General features: G+C 18.5%; 4 protein-coding genes across 4 annotated transcripts; 1 reads left to right on the top strand and 3 right to left on the bottom strand.

The window, feature by feature from the left end:
* Positions 1-1377: 1377 nt before the first annotated feature.
* Positions 1378-2724, bottom strand: LOC107965825. The gene is made up of 2 exons (XM_016917508.2): positions 2457-2724; positions 1378-2249 (listed from the first exon to the last, which is right to left on the bottom strand). Exons 1-2 carry the CDS (start codon positions 2470-2472, stop codon positions 1933-1935), a joined length of 333 nt encoding a protein of 110 aa, XP_016772997.1. The 5' UTR covers positions 2473-2724; the 3' UTR covers positions 1378-1932.
* Positions 2589-14575, bottom strand: LOC551724 (S-adenosylmethionine decarboxylase proenzyme). The gene is made up of 6 exons (XM_026443466.1): positions 14109-14575; positions 10447-10533; positions 4345-4471; positions 3671-3773; positions 3261-3544; positions 2589-3165 (listed from the first exon to the last, which is right to left on the bottom strand). The coding sequence occupies exons 1-6, from the start codon at positions 14237-14239 to the stop codon at positions 2863-2865; spliced, it is 1035 nt and encodes a 344-aa protein (XP_026299251.1). The 5' UTR covers positions 14240-14575; the 3' UTR covers positions 2589-2862.
* A 490-nt stretch (positions 14576-15065) lies between these two features.
* LOC413758 (U3 small nucleolar RNA-associated protein 14 homolog A) lies at positions 15066-19032 on the bottom strand. The gene is made up of 8 exons (XM_026443465.1): positions 18855-19032; positions 18247-18463; positions 17827-18123; positions 17496-17747; positions 16802-17105; positions 16577-16702; positions 15714-16495; positions 15066-15632 (listed from the first exon to the last, which is right to left on the bottom strand). The coding sequence occupies exons 1-8, from the start codon at positions 18953-18955 to the stop codon at positions 15159-15161; spliced, it is 2553 nt and encodes an 850-aa protein (XP_026299250.1). The 5' UTR covers positions 18956-19032; the 3' UTR covers positions 15066-15158.
* A 605-nt stretch (positions 19033-19637) lies between these two features.
* LOC100577285 (tail-anchored protein insertion receptor WRB) lies at positions 19638-20998 on the top strand. Its single transcript, XM_006569135.2, has 4 exons — positions 19638-19850; positions 19916-20081; positions 20382-20449; positions 20557-20998. Exons 1-4 carry the CDS (start codon positions 19782-19784, stop codon positions 20746-20748), a joined length of 495 nt encoding a protein of 164 aa, XP_006569198.1. The 5' UTR covers positions 19638-19781; the 3' UTR covers positions 20749-20998.
* Positions 20999-22216: the final 1218 nt, after the last annotated feature.

The following is a 22216-nucleotide window of genomic DNA, read 5'->3' as shown; positions in this document are numbered from 1 at the left end:
AAAATAAATAAATTCTATACATCATTAATTGACTAAATATAATCTTTATTTTATGAGTATAATACAGAAATTAAGTTATCTTACATGCAACAATAATCTATAGCAAAAGATAATACATTTTAGAAAGCATATAATAGGACTAATGTATATTACCTACCACATTATTTATTTACTTATATTATTAGATGATTAGTATTGTAAAAAGTGCAGATTCTTCATTATTTTTAAACAAAATAAATTTTTTACAAATTATATATAATTTAAATGAAATATATAGATATACACATATATGTGTATAACATTCATAAAATAAGAAATAAATATAGTATAAATTTTATATTCTCATTCATGATTAAAGATTATTATATTTGTTTTTAAAGGATATTAAGTTATTACTATTAGTACATTTATAAAATTAAAACATCTTATAAGTATGTGAAACAAAATTTTTAGATAATACTTTTTAGATAATTCTTATTGTCTCTCTCTCTCTCTCTCTTTGAAAACTGAAATATTTTTATACTTTACTATATATATTTGAGTAACTATAAAATTATGCATTGTTAATTTTAAAATATTTTTTGGAAATATTATAAAATAAAAATTAACAGAATATAGATACTTATAAAACCTATTTATTTGTTGACAAATAAAATAAATAGTATAATTGAATATAACTTTTACAACTGATTTTATACAGGAAATATTGAAAATCAAGCAGAGGAAAAAATAACAAAATATAAATTTTTTTTATAAAAATTTGAATATTCAAAAAATTAAATTTAACAAAAGTTAAATTTTAATCAACTTTAGAAATATGGTTGTTTCTTTGTTGATATAAATATTTCTCACAGAAAAATAAAAATTTTAGAAGAAATATTTGTCATATATACATACATCGTTCACACATATTTTACACACACGCATATAGGAATGATTTAATTAATCATAGTAATTTAACTAGTTCAATGCTCTTTCCATTTCATAGAATGATTATTAATTTAGTAAGGAAATCTATATCAGGTTTACAAAGATCTAATCTAAATTTCCAACATTGTACAACACCAACTGGTGTATTATTTTTCATATTTTTAATAATATCACATATAGTAGTTATTCACATGTGGAATATTTTAATCATACTCTGATGAATTACGACATTAAAAAGTTTAATAAATCTTCTATAGATATTTGTATGAATTAATAAATTTTTCTTAGAAATAATACATCGAAATAAGAAAAAAGTTGTTTCATATTTATAATTATAAATATAAATAGGAAAAGTATATTTAAATAAATAATTATTTTTTAATTAGAAAATAATTTTTATATAGAATTTTTTTAAAATAGATAAGCTTTTATCTGAAAAAATGATTTATAATAAAAATAAATTTAAGAAAATTCCGATATTACTAACATATCTCATTTGAAATTAAATTCTGTAATATTGTAGTATGATCTATTTCGATTTTTCTAAAATGAATTTCTACAAGAAATATTGATTAATTAGACCTTATAAGAGAATTTTTCACATGGAACAAATATACTTTATGTTTTATTCTACCTATAAATTAATAAATGTAGGAAAAACTTCATGGACTAGAGGATCCAATAGAAACGTAATGTACAATATTGTTTTGAAAGAATTCAAAATTGTTGTACATTGTGCAAAACGTTTCCATAGAATGAAAGAACTATTTATGCTTTTAAAATCTATCTGCATGCATTCTTTCAGTATGATTTTTTTATTTATAATAATAAAGAGGTATAGGCTGACATTTAAGTATAGCGATGATAGGATACCTCTAATTGATGAAGATTGGAAACTAACTACGAGGTAAGAGGTTTTCATAGAGCTTGACCAAATAGCATTTAATTGTGCTATAAGACCACTAGCAACAATTGCGCTAAATGGTCTACTTAAGCGTACCTTCACGAGATTTTGTTTCTCCACCATGAAAATTTCATTTTCGGGCTTAAATATTGAAAGCTGATTACTGTTTGTGGAATCAATGATAAAATTGGCAAAAAATTTCCGCAACTTCGACTTTTTGGTTCATCATCTAGCGATTCTGTTACAGTTTCACTTATAATATTATGATGGGGTGTGGAATATGGATATGGTGTTGAAAGTGGATTACAAGTAATATGTACTTCTCCCATATTCCACTTATTTTTTGTATCAGTCGAATTATTTTCTTGATTCAATTCCGAAATACAAGAAAAATGTACTTTTTTATCTGTGGAAGCTATAGAACAATTAGAAATATTAATTATACGATTTTCCGAATTCGTCAAAAAATTACTTTTACGATGATTAGATATATTATGATCTAACATAGAATTTGATAAATTCATTGATTTTAAAGATGTTTTCCTATAAACTTTAGATCGTGTAAGGGGTTTAATTGTTAACTGTGGTGATGATATTGATCGTATAGAATAAGAATTAGTACCTCTATTAATATCCATGTAATTCTGCAGAGAATGACAATCGTTACTTTTTCTATTTAAATATTTATCTTCTATAGACACATCAGGATTAATGGATTGTGGCGTGGATGTAATTAGTGGAATTGTGGGTGTTGTAACATTCTTTCCTCGGGTAATTATAGAATTTTGTGTAGCAGTGCATTCATTAAGATTTGTTTCATTATTATGTTTTATATATTGAGTAGATACAAGATTATGTTTTTTGTAAATATTTGTAGGTTTTAATATATGTTTTATAGATTGATTAAATTTGTTTTTTTCATTTATGGAATTAAAAAAAGAAAAAGAAGTTTGCGAAAAAGTAGAATTATTAATAAGCGCTTCATTTGTCCCTGATTCATTAGGTCCGAATGAAGCGTCCATGAACCCTCAGCTTGGGAATCTTGAATAAAATGCACAAGTCAAATCATAATTCTTGAAACGACAATATTGTACATCTGTACGTAGCCAATCACCAGAACATTTTAGAAAATCAGTTTGTTCTAAATCACGCGGACAACTAGCAGCTATTGATTCTTTGTTAGCAAAGACAGTTACAACAAATTTTTTTGGTTTAAAAGTGTTCAATACACGTCGTATTATTTCCTCATATGATGCTTCTGGAATGTTACTCTCAAATGAGACATATGAAAACTCTGGTTCTGGTGTGATGTGAATAGTCATGTAATTTCCCTGTAAAAATAATATTTATTTATTTCTATATTTCTATATTTATTTACAAAATTCTATATTTATATACAAAATTATTTTCTATGAAGAATACTTACATTTTTAGATACTCCATTCATTGAATATCCACAAGGTTCGAATAAAAAATCATCAATAATCATATTTGGAATAAGTTTGTCAATTCCTGATTTTTGAGTTGCTTCATCTGCAGATGAGCATACATCTCTAGTGAAAAGAGCCATTATTTCTGGATCTAAATGAGTCATTAAGATTTCTAGGGTTTGATCTGGTTCTGAGGGTTCATCAACAGACTTCTCTTTATTCAAAGTATATAAATACCAACAATCTGAATCTACAGAACCTAAACAATAGGCTTCTCCACCTAAAAAAAAAACACAACAAATTAAATTTTTTTTTAAGTTTTTCTTTCCTAAAATTATTCAATATATAATACCTATTTCAAATATTATTTAGAAATTTAAATATATAAATATATAAAAATTATTACCTGGAAAAAATGTATCGAGTAAACCAACTTCTTCTTCAAATGCTTGATGCGGAGATATTTGCAATTCTGGCTTCTTGTAATTTTTTCGCGAATAAAATACATTCTGAAACAATTTTTTAATTTTTGTATTTTAATCTTTTCTTGAATTTGATTGAGAATTCAATTAATAATTTAATTATTATATAATAATGAAATAAAACTAATTAAAATATATATTCAAAGATATTACAAGACAAGAAATATTAAATTAGAGATAATTTGAACAAATATATTTTCATGTACTATATCATGAGTAGGAAAGATCAATAAACCAAGAGGTAGAGATGTATCCTGTATATTAGAGGTTTCCTATATATAGATACTTATCCATGTACTAGGTCAAGTTATATAGCTAAATACTTTTAAGTTTAATTTGTTTGCAATAAATAATAATTATTATAAAGAATATATTATCAAAAGATTCATATTTTAATATATAATAGATGTTTATTATTAATATTAAAATATTATAATTGATAAATATAATAATTTTCAATAAGTAATTTCTAAAAAAAAGATAATTGTCTTTTAGATATTTCATTTACATTTTAAATTTTATATAATTAATTATTTACATTAAATATACTTACGCAATATTAAAATGTTATATATTAATAAATAAAAAAGTTTCATACCTCCACTTCTTCAAAGCCAGTATATTCTTTTATGAGTTCCAAAAGAGGCTCCAAACATTGAAGAGGAGTAGTTGTGCCACATGTTTTCAAAATAAGTCTACGTTTTGATAGGAACATGCTGCTTTCACTGTAAAATAATTTATATTTCTATAATTTTGTATTAATATTAAATATACAAAATATACATATTTAAAAAATTGATAATACATTTATTATATATATAATAAATATATAAATAAAATAAATATCACAGATAAATATTATAGGATATCAAAAAGAAAAGATCATGTTGATATTTAACCATTTTAACAAAAATTTTCAAGATCATTATAAAATCAAATAAATATATCAACATTTCTTAATATCTCATAATTATTATTTAATATATGTTTATTTTATATTAATATTTATATAAAAAAATGAAATAATGTAACATTTTTGTTTATATATTTCGATAGAAATAAACAATTTTCAGTCAGATATCAGAATTTTTAAAAAAATTTAAGACATTGTTGCTAAAAAGAAATAATAATAGTTTCAAATATCAATATGAAACTATTTAAATATTTATTATTTATCAATTATAATCATTTGTTTAGATCTTAGGAAAATATTATTTCGGAAATATTACAAAATTTACATTATTACATTTTATCATATGACATCATCGTCGTTAATCAATATTTTAGAAGAGCAATGACGACAGAAACACGTGTTTAACAATACTTAAAATTTATTACAAATTTATTATTATTTTTTGTTAAATATAATTTTAAAGAATTAAATTTTAAAACTTAAATATAATCTTAAAAATGTCAATAAAAAAATAAGAAAAAAAATTGTAAGAATAATATATAATATTATATATAATATATTTAAACAAATTTTAAGTATTTTATTGAAATTAAATTTTGTTTTTTTTTATGAAAATTTTTAATATAAATAATAAAGTTGAAGGTTATCAAAGAATGAAGATTATTAAAAGACATTTACTTGGCTTCCACTGTAAAATTATTTTTAGTTTCAGATCTAGATGGTATTAGATATAAAGATTAAGTAAGTCAAAATATGCTTATTAACATTTTGTAAAATACTTAATATATTAACTACAAAAAATAATTTATTAGAAATATATATTATACATTTATCACTTAGAAATGAATTTAATTATATTCTTTAAATATAATGTCTGATTAAGACGTATCTTTATAAAAATACGATTTTCTAAATTTATTATGGACATTTGTATAACTTCCCTAAAACTAAATTAAATATCGCAATTTCTTCTAGAATTTACTAAATATGATTTACGGGTTATCATTGATATTTCATATAGACCCCATTGACCCTAGATTTTCTGAGTAAAAGTGCATAATAAATGAAATATATGAATTATTTTATTAATCAAAATGAAACATTATAATAAGCTAATGATAAAAGTACAGCATAGACAAGATAATTTTGATATTGATTTAAATATGATAAAATGTAAATATAATTATTTAAAATATTGATTCTTTTATGAACCCTCAATTTTTTTTCATATTTGCGACATTATTTCTTATAATTTTTTTCAGATCAGTTTATAAGATATATTATTTAAATTATAAAATATAAAATGTGAAATTTAAGATTTTATTTGACTTATTTTATAAAATAAAAATATTTTACAGAATATATTATAATTAATATTTAATCTTTGATAATTTAAATTTACAGCATTTTATATTAAATAATTAAGTTTGAAAAAATTTTATAAAAAAATATGTTTTATTAAACATGCCAATATTATGTATTATTATGTATTATTATACATAAATAATGTTAAATGTTAAATTAATCTGTACATTTTTCTTAAAATAAAATTTTATTATAACATATTTGAACAGAAAATTTGTGAATTGATAAAAATCTGATAAAGTTAAGCTGAATAAAAAAAAAAAAGCTGAGTAAATAGATTGAATGTTTATGATACGTATTATCAATTAGAGAAATATTTAATCTTTATGATTATGGATTATATTACTTTGTAATAAAATAAACTAGTTCATATTCAATTTTAATTTCAGAAATCTTTTTCTCTTTCTTTGGTACACACACACACACAAATATATATATATATAACAATGCGTGTTAACATTGTGCAATACGAAAAAGCTGTTGAAAAAAAAATAATAAATGAAATAAAATTTATCAAACAGCAAAATGAATAACAATTTCTGTTTAAAAAAAGATATATTTTAAATTTTTTATACAAATTTAAAATAAAATAATGGAAATTTTTTTTCTTATTTCTACAAATAAAGTTATTTTATATTTTTATAGTAAATGTTTTAATAAAAAATTCTCATTCATAAGCACACATGTTGTACGATATGATAAAGTTCAATTTTTATATCAATATAAGATACGACAATTAGAAGGAAACGATTAATCTTTTCCTGAAAAGAAATCCGGTAACAAATCAATGATCATAATAATGTAATTTCTATTTTAATAAGTAAATAAAATAATCAAATATCGAATTGGAATTTAATCAAAAAATAAATAATGATATATTGAAAAAAGAAGTTCATTTTAAATATTAAATCTCTTTTAACTTTCAAATCCTTTTTAATTAGTAAAAGATTAAGAATGTCTCTAAATATAATAAATAAACATCTTATCTTGTTATAAACTTCTTTTACTATATTGATTTGTTAAATTTAAATCGATAAAAAACAAATGCATAAAAATAAAAAATAAAATTAATAATTCGAGAAATAATTGCATAACAATTTATATTATATTATATAAAGCCATTATTATCTACTTAATTTCCAAGAATAATTAGATTACATGAAATATTACATTTTTGAAATATTACATAATTTAAAAATGATAATTAACAATGTTTATCATATAATACATAATAAATAACATATAATACATAATAATATTAAAATAGAATAATATATATAATACATAATTTAATAATCACATCATAAAAATAATAAATATATATAAAAAAATATGAATCAATCATATTAATTTATTTAATATATTTTAATGTAATAATATTTTAATATAAATTATAATTTGTAAATAATAATAAAAAAAAATATGAAATAAATTTTTTTATAAATATTTTTATTTATAAAAATATTGATTTTAAAAAATTTTAAAAATATTAAAAATATAAATATTAATTTTAAAAATTTTTATAAATTTTAAAAATATTAATTTAAATTAATTTATATATAATTCATATATAATTAAAATTAAAACATTAATTTAAAATAATTTTAGAAAAATATATATTGAAAGAGATAACAGTTAAAATTATGATAATATAAGTTTATACGATCATTTTCCTCAATTTAACTATAATTTTTCAATGAATAGTTGATTAAGAAATATTTCTCTATGACTTCCTCATTCAAATATGTAAATCTGTAGAGTTAAAATAATATTTTAACTCTTTTATATCGTGTTAATAGACAATATTTTTTGAAATTAATAAAATAATTTTTGGTCATATTAAATTTTGTTTAAATAATAAAAAATAACTTTGAAATTTAATAAAGTGTAAATGATTAATCATTTGTAAAATTACTTATATATAATATAATTATATATATATATATATATATATATTTTAATTTCATATATTGAAAAGTGAAATTCTACTGATATTTCATATATTTTTTTTGTGAATAATTAAAAATGTTTAATTACTTAGAAAAAAATTTTTAAATTTGAATTATACATTGATTTATTTATAGAAAACTAAAATCGTTTAAATTGCAAATTTAAGAATTTAGATTTTATCGATATGAGATTTAAACTTCATTTCTCAAACGATAAATAAAACTGTGCCAAAAATATTACTAAAAATGAAATTACATAATGATATTTTCATTCCATTTCTGATTTGCAATTTATTATTTAATAAACTTTTAACATAATTTAAAATAAAAAATTCTAAAATGAATCTACTAATCATTTTTCAGAAAAATCAATAACATTCTATAATAACATTATTATTTATTATTTTTTTAAATAAACAATACCTAATAACGAAATTAATTTATAAAATTTATTAAAAAATAATTTTTTAAAAATCAATTGATACTTCTTTATGTCTAGATAAAATAGAGTCCATCTTTTTTCTAGGAATTTTTCTGTGTATTTACAATTTTTGTTTTATAGTAAAAAATAAATATAATAAATAATATAGTAAAAAATCATTTTTTAATTAAAATATATAATAATTAATTAAAATAATTATAATAAAATTCAATAAATTTTCTATAAATTGCAATATTATGTAACTATATAATATTTTGAAATACTATAAATCATGGAAATTATATATAAATAATAAAATATATAATATATAAGTAATATATAAATAATAAAAGTTATATGATATTATGAGAAAAAAATGTAAAAATATTACAATTTTTATGTTATTTCATTTTTTCAAAATTAATTATATTATATTTTTAATAGAATAAAAATATATACAAAATAAAAATATATGTATGTAAGAAAAATAACAAAAGAAATTTATTAAAAGATTAAAAGAAATTTCATCTCATTAGGAAAAATTTGTAAGAAATATCAGAAGAGGATGAAAATATGTAATAACAATTATTCTAGCTGCCTTAGTCTTTCTCTCAAGATATAATACTGAGAACTAATCAAAGAATGCATTTTAAAGTATAAAGATTACCTTATCAGTTGTAACATAAACAATTGACAGCTTAGATTATTCATTATATATATTGGATCATTATAGTATGGAATTTGATGAGGTTCTGGGAACGTAAATCAAAATAAACCCAGGCAAGATTCACGAAGAATTAAAAATTCGTAAAAATGATCTTATCACAAAATTAATGTGATTAAAAAGAAATAAGAAAATAAATATAATCTAAGGATATATTTAAATATATATCAATAATTTCTATTTTTAATATATCTATATTTCTATTTATAATATATTATCATATATATTATTTTTAATATATATAATAAGTACATATTTAATTTGTATATATATATTTGTTTTCAAGAAATCTTTAAAATACATAATAATAATATATCATAAATTATTTTTTTTAAAATATTAATAAGTTACATAAAATTTTATATTTATATCTTTACTTCACGAAAATTGTACTATTCGTTCTTTATAGATTAAAAATTTATTTAGTTTCATAATTTTAATTGAAAAATATAAAATTTATATATTATTCTAATGATCTTATTATCTCAAATTTAATAATAAAAATTAAAAAAGAGAATATAATTATTTATCTCATTGCTTGCAAAATATTTTTGATAAACATCGCTTTCATTTTTCTCTTTATTTTTTTTTCTGTAATTCATTTCTTTTTTTATTTTTTTAATAAAACTAATTAAAAAATTTATATTAAATAATTATTTTTCATTCAGTTAAGCCCTTGAAATTTTAAATTTTTATTAAATATTTATTAAATATTTTAAATTTTAATTTTCACAAGCAAATATTTTGAAAAAATATTAATATTAATTATATAAATACAGAAAAATATTTTATATACATAAAGATATATACATAAAGATAGTATAAAAGAAAACCAATTATGTTTATATTTATTTTAATGTTATAAAACACTATAAAGATTATATTAAATTTTTAAAGAGAATTGATATTTTTTAGTTAGAGATTAAAGATAATTTTAGCTAATATAAAGATAATTATGAAATATCATTTATTTATCTCTTACATGATTTATTTTTAAAACATAGAACATAAAAACATATAAAACCATGATATAAACTGGAAGTATATTTATCTAATTATTAATACATAATTACATTTCAACTTAAAAATATAATGTTAATCTTTACAAAACTTCAATCATTATTAAATTAAGAAAAGATAAATATAATCTATTCTTTCATTTATTTCATAATTTTCAACTGAAATTTTTTTTTGTATTTTCTGTATTTTTCTAGATATTTAAGTAGATTAATAAAAACCAATGTATATAATACATATAATATTTGCATTAAAATAAAATAAAATAATATTAAAGATAATAAATATTTATGTAAAGTTTAAATATCTACCTGAGAACATAAGCATCTACATGCTCAGTACGACAAATGCTGATAATCTCACAACGAACGATTTTTAGTAACGATTGCCACTTCCATCTGAAACAAAATATTAACTTTGGTTAATATCAATTGATATACAAAAAAATCATTTATAAAATTTATCATTCTTCTTATTATTCATTATAATTGTTTTAAAAAAATATATTTATTTAAAGACATTTATATTCATTATTAAAAAATATATATATATATATATATATACTATCAATAAATAATTCAACTTATAATATCCTTAAAAATAATCTTTAAAAATCCTAAAAATATTTATATAATAAAATTAATTTATTTATTTGAAATATATATAGATATATATTACTTCAAAATATTTCAAATATCGATAAACTCAATTTATATAAAAAAAAAAATTAAAAATAAATAAATTTAAAAAAAAATTAATTTTATTTTTAATATTTAATTTTTAATATCAAATCTAAATTTATATTAATTTATGTTATCCAATGTTAAAATGTTAAAATAATATTAAAATTTATATTAGCTAATGAAATAAAATATCATATTAATTAATTAATATGTGTTTTAAAATAAATTAATTTAAAGTAATAAAATCAATAATAAAATTAGATAATGAGATGATTTGATATAAAAAAAAAATAAAATTTATATTTTTCTTCTTATATTCGGAAATGAAGCTTCAAACAATAATTTTAATTATTATTATCTTTTTTTTTTTGTTTAACCATTAACTCGTTTATATTATATATTATCTCAACATTATATATACAAATGTATATAAAGTGAATCATCTATATATCCTATATATACAAAATAATACAAGTTATTTCAAATGAAGTTAGAAAAAAATTGCGCTATTTAATAAATTTTAATTAATATTTTAATATTCAAATGTTCTATTACTAGCATACTTCACATGACAAATATCCAAATGATAAATATTAATAAAATACATGTACTGTGCACGTGTTAAAAATGATAAAATATTCTTCCTCTTTTCAATTTTATCTGTTTATATTTTACACTTATCACTCCCTAAAAAAATCCTGTTATATTTCTTAATAATGTTGAATTATCCGAGACAATATTTTTACTTAATATATTCATATTTATTGAATGATATTAAATATATCACTTAAGAATATTAGATTTTAATATTAATATATTAAAATATACCATATAATTTCTACCACATTTAATTTTAAATTTACATTTTTTAAACATTTATGTATAACTTTTTTATTTTTTTTAAATAAATATATAAAATATAATATATATAAGATAAATATAACTCTATTACAAATATTTTATATTTATAATTATAATTATAATTTTTTCTATTAAAGAAGAACAATTATTGCATAATTAATTAAAAATTTATACAAAATTTTTGTTTGAAATATTAAAGCATTTATATATTAGAATTATATTTTAAATATTTTAAGAAAATCAAATAAGTCAAATTTCCAAATAATGAATTCTAATAATAAAATTTTGAATAGATTAATAAAATGAATGATTACATCCAAACTGTTCAAATGCAAAGTTGAATATTGAAGAATTATCAATCTTTCTATGTCGATATTGATATGATTATAATAATATTAAATTTTAATTAAATTAATTATTCTATTAATTAAATTAATTATTTAAAAACTAAAATGATTGTTTTTTATTAGTTCCTTTTTATAAATTTTTGTTCAAACAAATGTTTACAGTAGAATATCATATAATAGAATATTATATAATAGAAATAAATTATTTATTTCTATTATTATATTTTAATAAATTATTGACAAATATAACCTATATTTAAACTAAATCTATAATGAATGATAGTAAATAATATTGAAAAATGATATTTCATAATTAAAAAATGTATAATAAATGTTACATAAATTATATTTATTGCTTCGATTATATCGTTGTTCTGTAATTCATAAATGGCGCGCTTAAATTTTCTCTACGGGAAGGTACATAATAAGTCATATTGAGAAATATTTTTCAAATAATAATAATAATATTTAATATAAATAATATGCAACGTTTCATATTTATTAGAAAATTTCAAATTATTTATTAAATAATTTATAATTACTATATTTAAAATCATTGTATAGAATTCGAAACAAATAATAATAATAATAATAAAATAATAATAATAAATATTTAATATAATATTAATAACAATGTTAATATTTAATAATTTTAATATTCCTGTAATTTATATTTACTTTTCAGATATATGTATGTACATAATTTAGAAAAATAAAAATATTAATTTAAAATATTTGAAATATTTGATCAATTGCTATGAAAATATACTTTTATACAAAATTATATAAATTATACAAATATATCTTAAACAACTATATATGTAGTAATATATGTTTCTCGAAAGTACTATATTGTAAATCAATAATGTATAAAATGTCATTAACAAAAATCTTATATATTTTTTATTAGATTTATTATTAATTAATTTTTTATTAGAATATAAAATTATAAAATAAAAGATAAAAAATAATATTTTAAATACTATATTTCTATCTATAAATTTTTATTTTTTTCTATTAAAGAATCATTATTATAAAAACCGTCAATTCTTTTACTTCTATTCTTATTAATAAATTTTTTAAATGAAATTTCAAAAGTAATTTTTATATATCATATAATGATATAATAACAATTTTGTAATTTAAAAATTTTTTTTAATAATAATAATAATTGTTTAGACACTATTTATATATTTTATAATGATTTTTTAAAAAATAGCATATATTGTGTAAAATGTCATATTAATTTATATTTGATTTGAAAAATGAAAAAATTTATATTCAGTGAAGGAATTTAAATTTATAAATTACTTTTTTCAAGCAATGATTTAATCTAGATGTTAGTAAGATCTTAGAAAAAAGGAAGATCGCATCGGTGCTTATGTCTATTTATATTCAATTAAAATAAGGAGATAAAGTAATGTATGTATATATCAGAGTCTCGTAGCCTCGCTTTAAGCGGTCGGTATTACTGGAACAAGAAGGTGGGCGCATCGATCTTCGCCAAAAAATACGACATATACACTACTATACAATTCAATGCATTCAAAGTAGTGCGTCGTCAGAAAAATTTTCCAACAAAATCATTTTTTTTAATTAAATAATATATGAATCAAATTAAAATCATAATAATATGATTTATCAAATGTTGAAAATTAATCTTTTCTTTTTAGAATAATCATAAATATAAAAAACTAATTCACAAAAGAATGTTAGGTTAAGCATACTAATAATTATCATCACTACACCACAAGGTACCGGCAGTACAGTCATGTTTGAGAGACCGGTTTTATTTTATTAAGATATTTATTTATTTTAAATTATATGTCATTGATTAATTTTTAATACTTATGATACTTTAAATTTCAATACATCCTCATAAATGAATTAATGTTCAAACATGATTAGAAATTATGAAAGTTGTATTAAATTACTATAAAGCTTGATATTATACGATATACAATAAATTACGATGATATTATATATAAATTATAGATAGCTTTTAAAAGATAATTTTCAATTAAATTACGAACAGAAGAAATAATTGATTAAATCTGAGAGAGATAGCATGTTTCAACTTACTGAGGAATCTGCCTAAGATCGCCCTGCTTTCTGTTTATGCTGCTGCTGCTTGTGAACCAAATCTCAAGAAGTTTCTCCACTCCTTCAAAAAATTGCACGCTATCGGTGCTGTCGTCTTTGGTAGTTGCCATTCTTTGGTGGCACAAAATATTATTTACAATTACGATATATGTGAAAACAAACAAAAATTTCTTTCTTGAGTTTGTGTTTCGCTCCAAATATACGACAAACCGACCCTCTCACCCAACTTTGCTTTACTACTGAGAACAAGTGATCGAGTAATCATATTGGCGGTGGTTTCTATCTCTCTCACTCTTATTTGCATGCGCAAAATGGCGTTTTCTATCTTTTTCTTACTCCTTTGCGTTACGTTCTTTTTTAACTACTATCTCTATCATGGATGCGTGTATCCATTGCTCTACCAATCGAAAATTACTTTTGACGCATGCGCATTAATAGATTCCATTTAAAGTATATTTATTCTTTAATTTTCAATAAATAATTTATATATAAATTTTTATTTATTAAAATATAAATGCAAATTAAAATAAAAAATTTATATACTATTACATATAATATATGTTTATATATTATTTTTTACTTTAATTAAATAATTATATTTTAATTGTTTTATTATATATATATTTTTTATTTTATTAATGATTTTTAATTTTATTAATTTTAAAATTATATTCTAATAATTTTTCTTATATAAATTATAAATAATTATGAAATATAGTATATAAGATTATATATGATTCTATTTTACAGTTTAAAACTGTAAAATATATTTGTGAATAGAAATTAAAATATAAATTAATTATGATAATGAACTGAAGAGGGAATTTAATTTTCATCATATTTCATTATTTTTTTAAATAATAATGAATTATTATATTTATTATATATAATTATAAAATATTTGTATAATCAATAAATAACTAGTCAGAAATGATAAACAAGGAGAAAATATAATTATTATTACATATATAATATATAAACAAATTAGAATATTTCTAAAAAATTTATACATAATTATTTCAATTTATTTCAATATAATTTTTTTTTATTTATTTTATTTAGATTTATTTTATTTTTTTTCTTATTATTTATTTTCTTAGAAGTAAATTTTCGATTTTTTTCATTACTTTTTTTAACTAAAACATTTTCATTCATTGGTTCAATAATTTGTCCTATACGTGTTTTAATAACAGGCTCAATTAATTTTCTATGAGCATTTTCAGATACGAAATTTCTTCCAATTGGCATTCTAACACTAGCTTCGTAATCTTTAACACTTGTAAATGGATATGGCAATTCATTAATTTGATGCTCTTTTATTTTGGGATTATCTTGTTCTAATATTATTACATCACCCTTATTTTCATCTTTTCGAGGTAAATCTTTCGGTACTCTCAAAATAAAACGTCTTTTTTTACGTTTTGAAACCTTAATATTTTTTCCACCCCAACAACCCCATCCTGGTAAGGTTAAATCGATATCTTTAGGTTGAGATTTCTTCACCTGCATATAAATTTAATATTATATTTTATAAAAATAATTTGGAAAAAAATTATAATATATAATTATAATTTTTTTATTTACCTCTTCTTCTTTTTCCTTTCTGAACTCTTCTATAACGTCATCATCTGCAAATGCTTCACTTATTATATTACGCCTTTCTTCATCATTTTCTTCATCAAAATCATCATCCAAAACATCATTACCACCAGTAATATCAATTGGAAGATCTGTATTTAAATGTTTAGGTTTTATATTCATGTATTTATTTGGATCTATTTCTATCTTATTTGATTTATCTAAAGTGTTATCAAATTTTATGTTTTTAAATTTTTCTAATTCAGTATTCAATTCCAAATTATTTTTATTGGTAGTTTCATATAAACTTAAATCTAAAATTGGTTTTTGTTTTTTTGCTTGAATTTCAAGACCATCAAAATTATCTTCTTCAAATTCAATATTTTTATATTTTTTCCTTTTTTTTTCAACTTTATCATAATTATCAGTAACACATTGAAGCTTAGATTCAATTTGATCTTGAATTTTTTCTTCTAAGGAATCAAATATTTTATTTATTTTTTCGTTATTTAACGAATTAGATAACAAAGAATTGACATTTTTTGTAGTAGTATTTTCTATAGATTCCACATTCCAATTAGAAGTGGCTGTAACTTTATTTAAATGTGTTTTTGGTAATTCAATTTTTTTCTTAGATTTTTTATCATTATTTAATATAACTTTTTCTGTAATTTTATCGTATGAATTATTTATATCATTTATGTTTTCAACATTAAATTCTGTCATTGTTAAATTTTCCTTGTGATTGTCAATTTCAAATGATTGCACATTACATGTATTATTATCAACTAAAAAAAAAAAAAAAATAATTAATTTTGTACTTATTACTCAAAACATAATATGTACCTTTATTATTATATATTAAATACCTTTTGAATTGGAATTTGATTCATTTATTACTGAGATCATTTGTTTATTCAAGTTTTCTGGTATATTTTCATCATTTTGGTTTTTAAAAAAATCTTTAGTAGTATCAATATTTTTGTTTTTTTTCTCTATGAAACAGATTTTAATAAAATAATAATAAAACTTATAATTCTTATATTATATTTTATTTTATATAATAATTTTTATTATAATTTTTATAAACATACCATTACAAAGTTGTTTATCTTTGGATGAATTATTCATTTCTTTATTGTCATTTGTATTGATGTTTAAATTTTTTTTCTGTAATTCATTATTTTGATTATCCCAATATTTTCGATAACTTTTAACAAATTCATCAATTTCTGATTCACTTTTGATATCTTTCATCCATGGATTTTCTTTATCATTAATTAAAAACTGTATAGATGAAGTATCTCCTTCATCTTCTTCATCGCTATCATTTGGATTTTTTAACTTTTGAGTTAGATCTCGACTAATTGATAATTGTTGTGCAAGTTCTTGTCGAGTCTAATAATATTAAAAATAAATTATTAATTAATCCAATAGATTACAATTAGATTGAATACTTGATAAATTTTATTGAATATCTGATGAATATTCACAATACAAATATTCAAATATAATATTCATAAAAACACTTAGTATGTATATATAATTATGAATATATAATTTCAATTAAAATATTATTTATCATATAATGAAAAATCATCATATCATATATAAAAAAAAAAAAGAATAACAAAACTTTTTTTAAATTTTATATAATTAAATTTCATAAATTTCATTAATTTCATTAAAGGAAATCTTATAAATATTATATCTTATCTTACAATAATAAAAATCATAAAAGATTTCTTTTCATTTTAAGAAATTTATTTAGATTAATATAATACTTACTGCTTTATTATATTTTGCTCTAATTTGCATATATTTAGCCCACTTTCCTGTATTTCTATGTTTTAATGACATTCGTTCTTCTGCTCTAATTCTATCTAATTGTTCAAGTTTTTCCAATGCAGCTTCAGGATTAGTTTTTTTTAATTCTTCAAATTCTTTTAATTGTAATTTTATTTTTTCTTTTTTTTGAACACGATGAAACTTTTTACTTTTAATTTTACTTTGACGATGAGCTTTTGCTTCTTTATAAGACTATAAAAAAGCACAATTAAATATATATATAATATATAATAATTATACTATTAATATTTTAACTTTTTAAGATAAAAACCTGTTGTGCTCTAATTCTAGCAGCTTCTTTTCTTTTCATAATAATTTCCTTTAATGTCAAAGAAAATTTATCTTTTTTTTGTTCAATATTTTCTTTTTCTGGTTCTAATGCAGCAAGCTCTTTCTCTAAATCCGATTGAAGTCTAAATCTTTTAACAAATTCCTTAGAAGGTTCTAATTTCATTGATGATTGATTTAAAGGAAATTGAAGTGATTCTGCTGTTCTGTTCTTTGTTATTACAGCATTCCATTTTTTTAATTCTTGTTTTGTATTTTTAAAACCAACTATTCTTTTAATCTAAAGATTAATCAATATAAAAACTATTTAAAACATTTATATTCTAATAAATTACTTATAAAATTTATATAAAATATTATATGAATATTTTAATTACACAATATATAGTAAAAGAATTTTTACTTTATCAGCTATTGGCTTCTCCAATGGTTTTGATAAAACATGTATTTTTTTCTTTATATCTTGTAAACTTTTAGTAATTTCAAGATGATGACCTTTTTTCCCTAATGTTTTGGCTAAATCATGTATTTGAATTGTATCTCGATCAGATATTCCACTTTTTACTAAATGAAATTCTGATACTTCTAATGTAGGTTCACTTCTCTCTGCTTTTTTTATCCTATGATAAATGTAAAAATATATTTTTTATAAAGATTTTAAAATTAACAGAATCATTTCTTCTAATTTTTTTTTATTTTAATTGTTATATCTTATATAATTATAATATTATGTATAAATAAATATAGAATATTTTTTTAATTGTGATACAACAGAATGATTTCTATTAAATTTCTATTTCTATTAAATATTGATAATCTTTAAATCTTATAAAATATAATCTCGAAATTAATATTTGCTATTTTGAAATAAATAATATTTGCTTTTGAAAATATTATATATTTTTTTCTATTATTAAAAATAAGATATTTAAAATAAAATGGTTATAATTATAAGATCCTATAAAATAAGAAATAAGAATAATATAATAAATATTATAAATTATATACAACCTTTGTCCTTTATCAAGTTGTAATACAGCATCCAAAAGTTTAGAATGAGATTCTGATACATCTTTTTCTGTATCATCTAAAATTTCTGAATAGTTCAACATATTTAATCACACCGTATATTCTACTTTTCATAAAACACCGATGAAAACACCACGAATTGTAAGCATAGAAGAAACAAAAATCATATAGAAATAACACATATTTTATATTTTTGTAACCAGATTTAATAGTATACCAATAATATAATATTATATATCCTATTTAACATAATATAAATGTATTTATAAATTTATTATAAACTTATTTAATATTTTTGTCATAAAATTAATTATAATATATTAATAAATATTAATAATATTTAATAAATATAATAAATTATATTTATTAATAAATATCAATATAAATATTTAATAAATATAAATATTTTTTTAAAAATTCTATATTAATTTTTCAAAATGATAAATCATATTTATATAATATATTAATTTATTATTCAATAGAAATATAGAAATTTAATAAATTTAATTATTATTTTGAAATTTTAATTATTATTTTGTATAAATTTATTTAATAATTATATTAAGTTATAATAAATTAAAAAAGTTAAGAAAATTATATGTTCGAGATTTAAGAATTTAAGAAAAAAATAAGTCTGTTATTCAAAACCAATAAGAAAATGTCGCAATCAATATTTTAGTATGCCAACTAAATAAAATTTAAAAACTTGTAATTATTTATCCCTAGTATAATTAAGTTGTCCATCTATTATATATCTTTTCATATGTTTAGGTTAACATAAGTAGTCATATAATGTTGTAACCTCCAAAGCCTTTTTTATTAAAAATCGAAAGGTATTTTCTGATGGTATTTAATATTTTGATTAATATCCAATAAGAAATATGAGATTTATCTTATTGAAAATATAAAATGAATTTACTTATAATATCAACTATAAGTTGTCTTTTAGAATACATTTTCCCATCTTTAATTAAATATGTAAGTATTGATGATATTTTATATTTCTTAATTATATTTATTATAAATTATTATTCTTATTATAGATTACATCTCGTTTATATACAATAAATAAACATGATATGGAATTACGAAATGATTTGATTAATTTAAAACAAGAAATGATTGGGATATCCATAGTAGATGAATTTTCGAAGTATGCAAAACTTCAACGTAAATGTAATAAATTAGAAAGTACATTAAAAGAAAAAGGTAAAATAATATTATATTGAAAATATTACAAATTAAAAATCAATAATAAATATAATTATTGATAGAATTATAAAAGATATATTATAGAAATAATAAATTAGATATATTTCATATTTTATAAACTTTTTATAATTTATTATAATGATAATTAAAATCAAGAATTAAAATTTTTTAATTTATGATTAAAATATGAAGTAATAAAATTATTATTATATCATATCAAATTTTAGTTTTATTTTGCATTTCTTTTCATTATTTATTGTTAAATTTATCTTATAAAACAATATATTCATTATTTAGCAAATGAGAGACTGTCTTCCAGACTGAAGGTACAAATATCTGTAACATATGGTTTTCGCATATTAAATGTAAGTATTTAAGTTAATAATATAAGTAAATATTTATTTATTTTTATTATAATTTTTAATTTATTTTTTTTAACTTATTTAATGAATCATATTATTCACATTTTCAGGGTTTATTAATGTTGATTTTATTATATCTATATACAAATAAACCTGTAATAATTTTACCAAAAGGCATATTATGGCCTATACAAAGTTTATTAAGCTGGCCATGTTATCATGAAGATTCTATTTCTTTGATTATGTGGTTAATAATTGCAAGATTAGTTGTGGCTACTTGTAAAAAAAACGGTATGACATAATATTAACAATTTAGAAAATTAGATTTTATAAGTAACATAATACAAATTTTCCAATAAATAAATTATTCTTTATGTATAAGCATTCATGACAAAATTTAATTTTCAAGCTGTCAACATATGAATGAAAACAAGTTTAAAAATGTACATAAAATTTATACTTCTTCCTTAATATGCTATGAAAATAATTGTAGTGTTTGCTATATATATTGTATTTGCTAAAATATTTAAATAAATATCATATTTTTAAGTATTTTATTAAATTATTAATATAATATTTTTATTTTATTTTAACTTTAAATAAGGATAGCAATAAATTTTACAAAAATAATAGCAAAAAAGTGACTGTATTTCATAAAAGCTTAAGTAAAGTACATAATACGTAATAATGAAGTATGTCTGTATAACTATCAATGAGTAATAATTTTATGTTTTAACAAAATTTCTTTATATGTGACAATTAATACATTTATTCTGTATAATGTAGCAACGTTTTATTCATGTGTAGAGTATTCGTGAAACATCTATTTTATAAAGCATAAAAAAAGTATTAATTTTTGTTATTATCATATAATATTTACCATTTAATTCTCAGTAATTTTATGATTTTAGATTAGCTTTTATGTGATATTAATTTGCATTTTCTTAATGATTTTATAATTTAATATTGTGACATATATGATACTCAAATATTACACATAGAAATTTTATCATAGAAAGTTCTATAATACAAAGGTAGAATTTTTTTTTTAACTAAAAGATGAATTATATATCTTTTACTTTATTACTGAACAAAGGACAAAAAATATTGTCCATAACATATTTTCAATAACAAATTCATAAATCTCACGTTTTTTTGAGCACCAATGTAGTAAATAATAATGTTTAAATTATTATAAAATATAGCGCAAGATTGTTATGTCATATTTTATCACATTTATATAAATATCAATTGAAAATATATTACATGACATATGTTACAAAATTGCAAATTTTGTGATTAAAAGGCACACAAAATATATTAATTTAATATTTGACAAACATATTCATTTTGTCAAAGACCAATATTATTAAAGATTAAAAAAAAACAAATATTATATGCATTAAATAATGGTATGTTTACCAAACCAAATTAAATAGTTAAATATTATTCATTATTAAATTGAAATACTTGTACATTATTAATACAACAAAATATTTGAAATATATTATTTAATTATAATAATTTTTCTTTTTCAAATGTTTCATATGATTGCATTTAAATGCAACAATGTCATGTAGATGTTATCATCACAATATTAGTTTTGTTGATTTTAAACACATACAAATGCTTATATTTGAAATACTCACATTATGTGATTGTATATAAAGTATTAAACAAATCATAATTGAGATATTAAAAAATAAAATATTTTTGAAAAAAAAAAAAAAAAAAAATTAAATAAGAAATTTGAGAAACTTTCATTTTTTA

The sequence above is a fragment of the Apis mellifera genome, linkage group LG10, assembly GCF_003254395.2.
Source record: "Apis mellifera strain DH4 linkage group LG10, Amel_HAv3.1, whole genome shotgun sequence".
NCBI classification, from domain to species: domain Eukaryota; kingdom Metazoa; phylum Arthropoda; class Insecta; order Hymenoptera; family Apidae; genus Apis; species Apis mellifera.
This window is presented reverse-complemented; position numbering and strand designations above follow the sequence as displayed.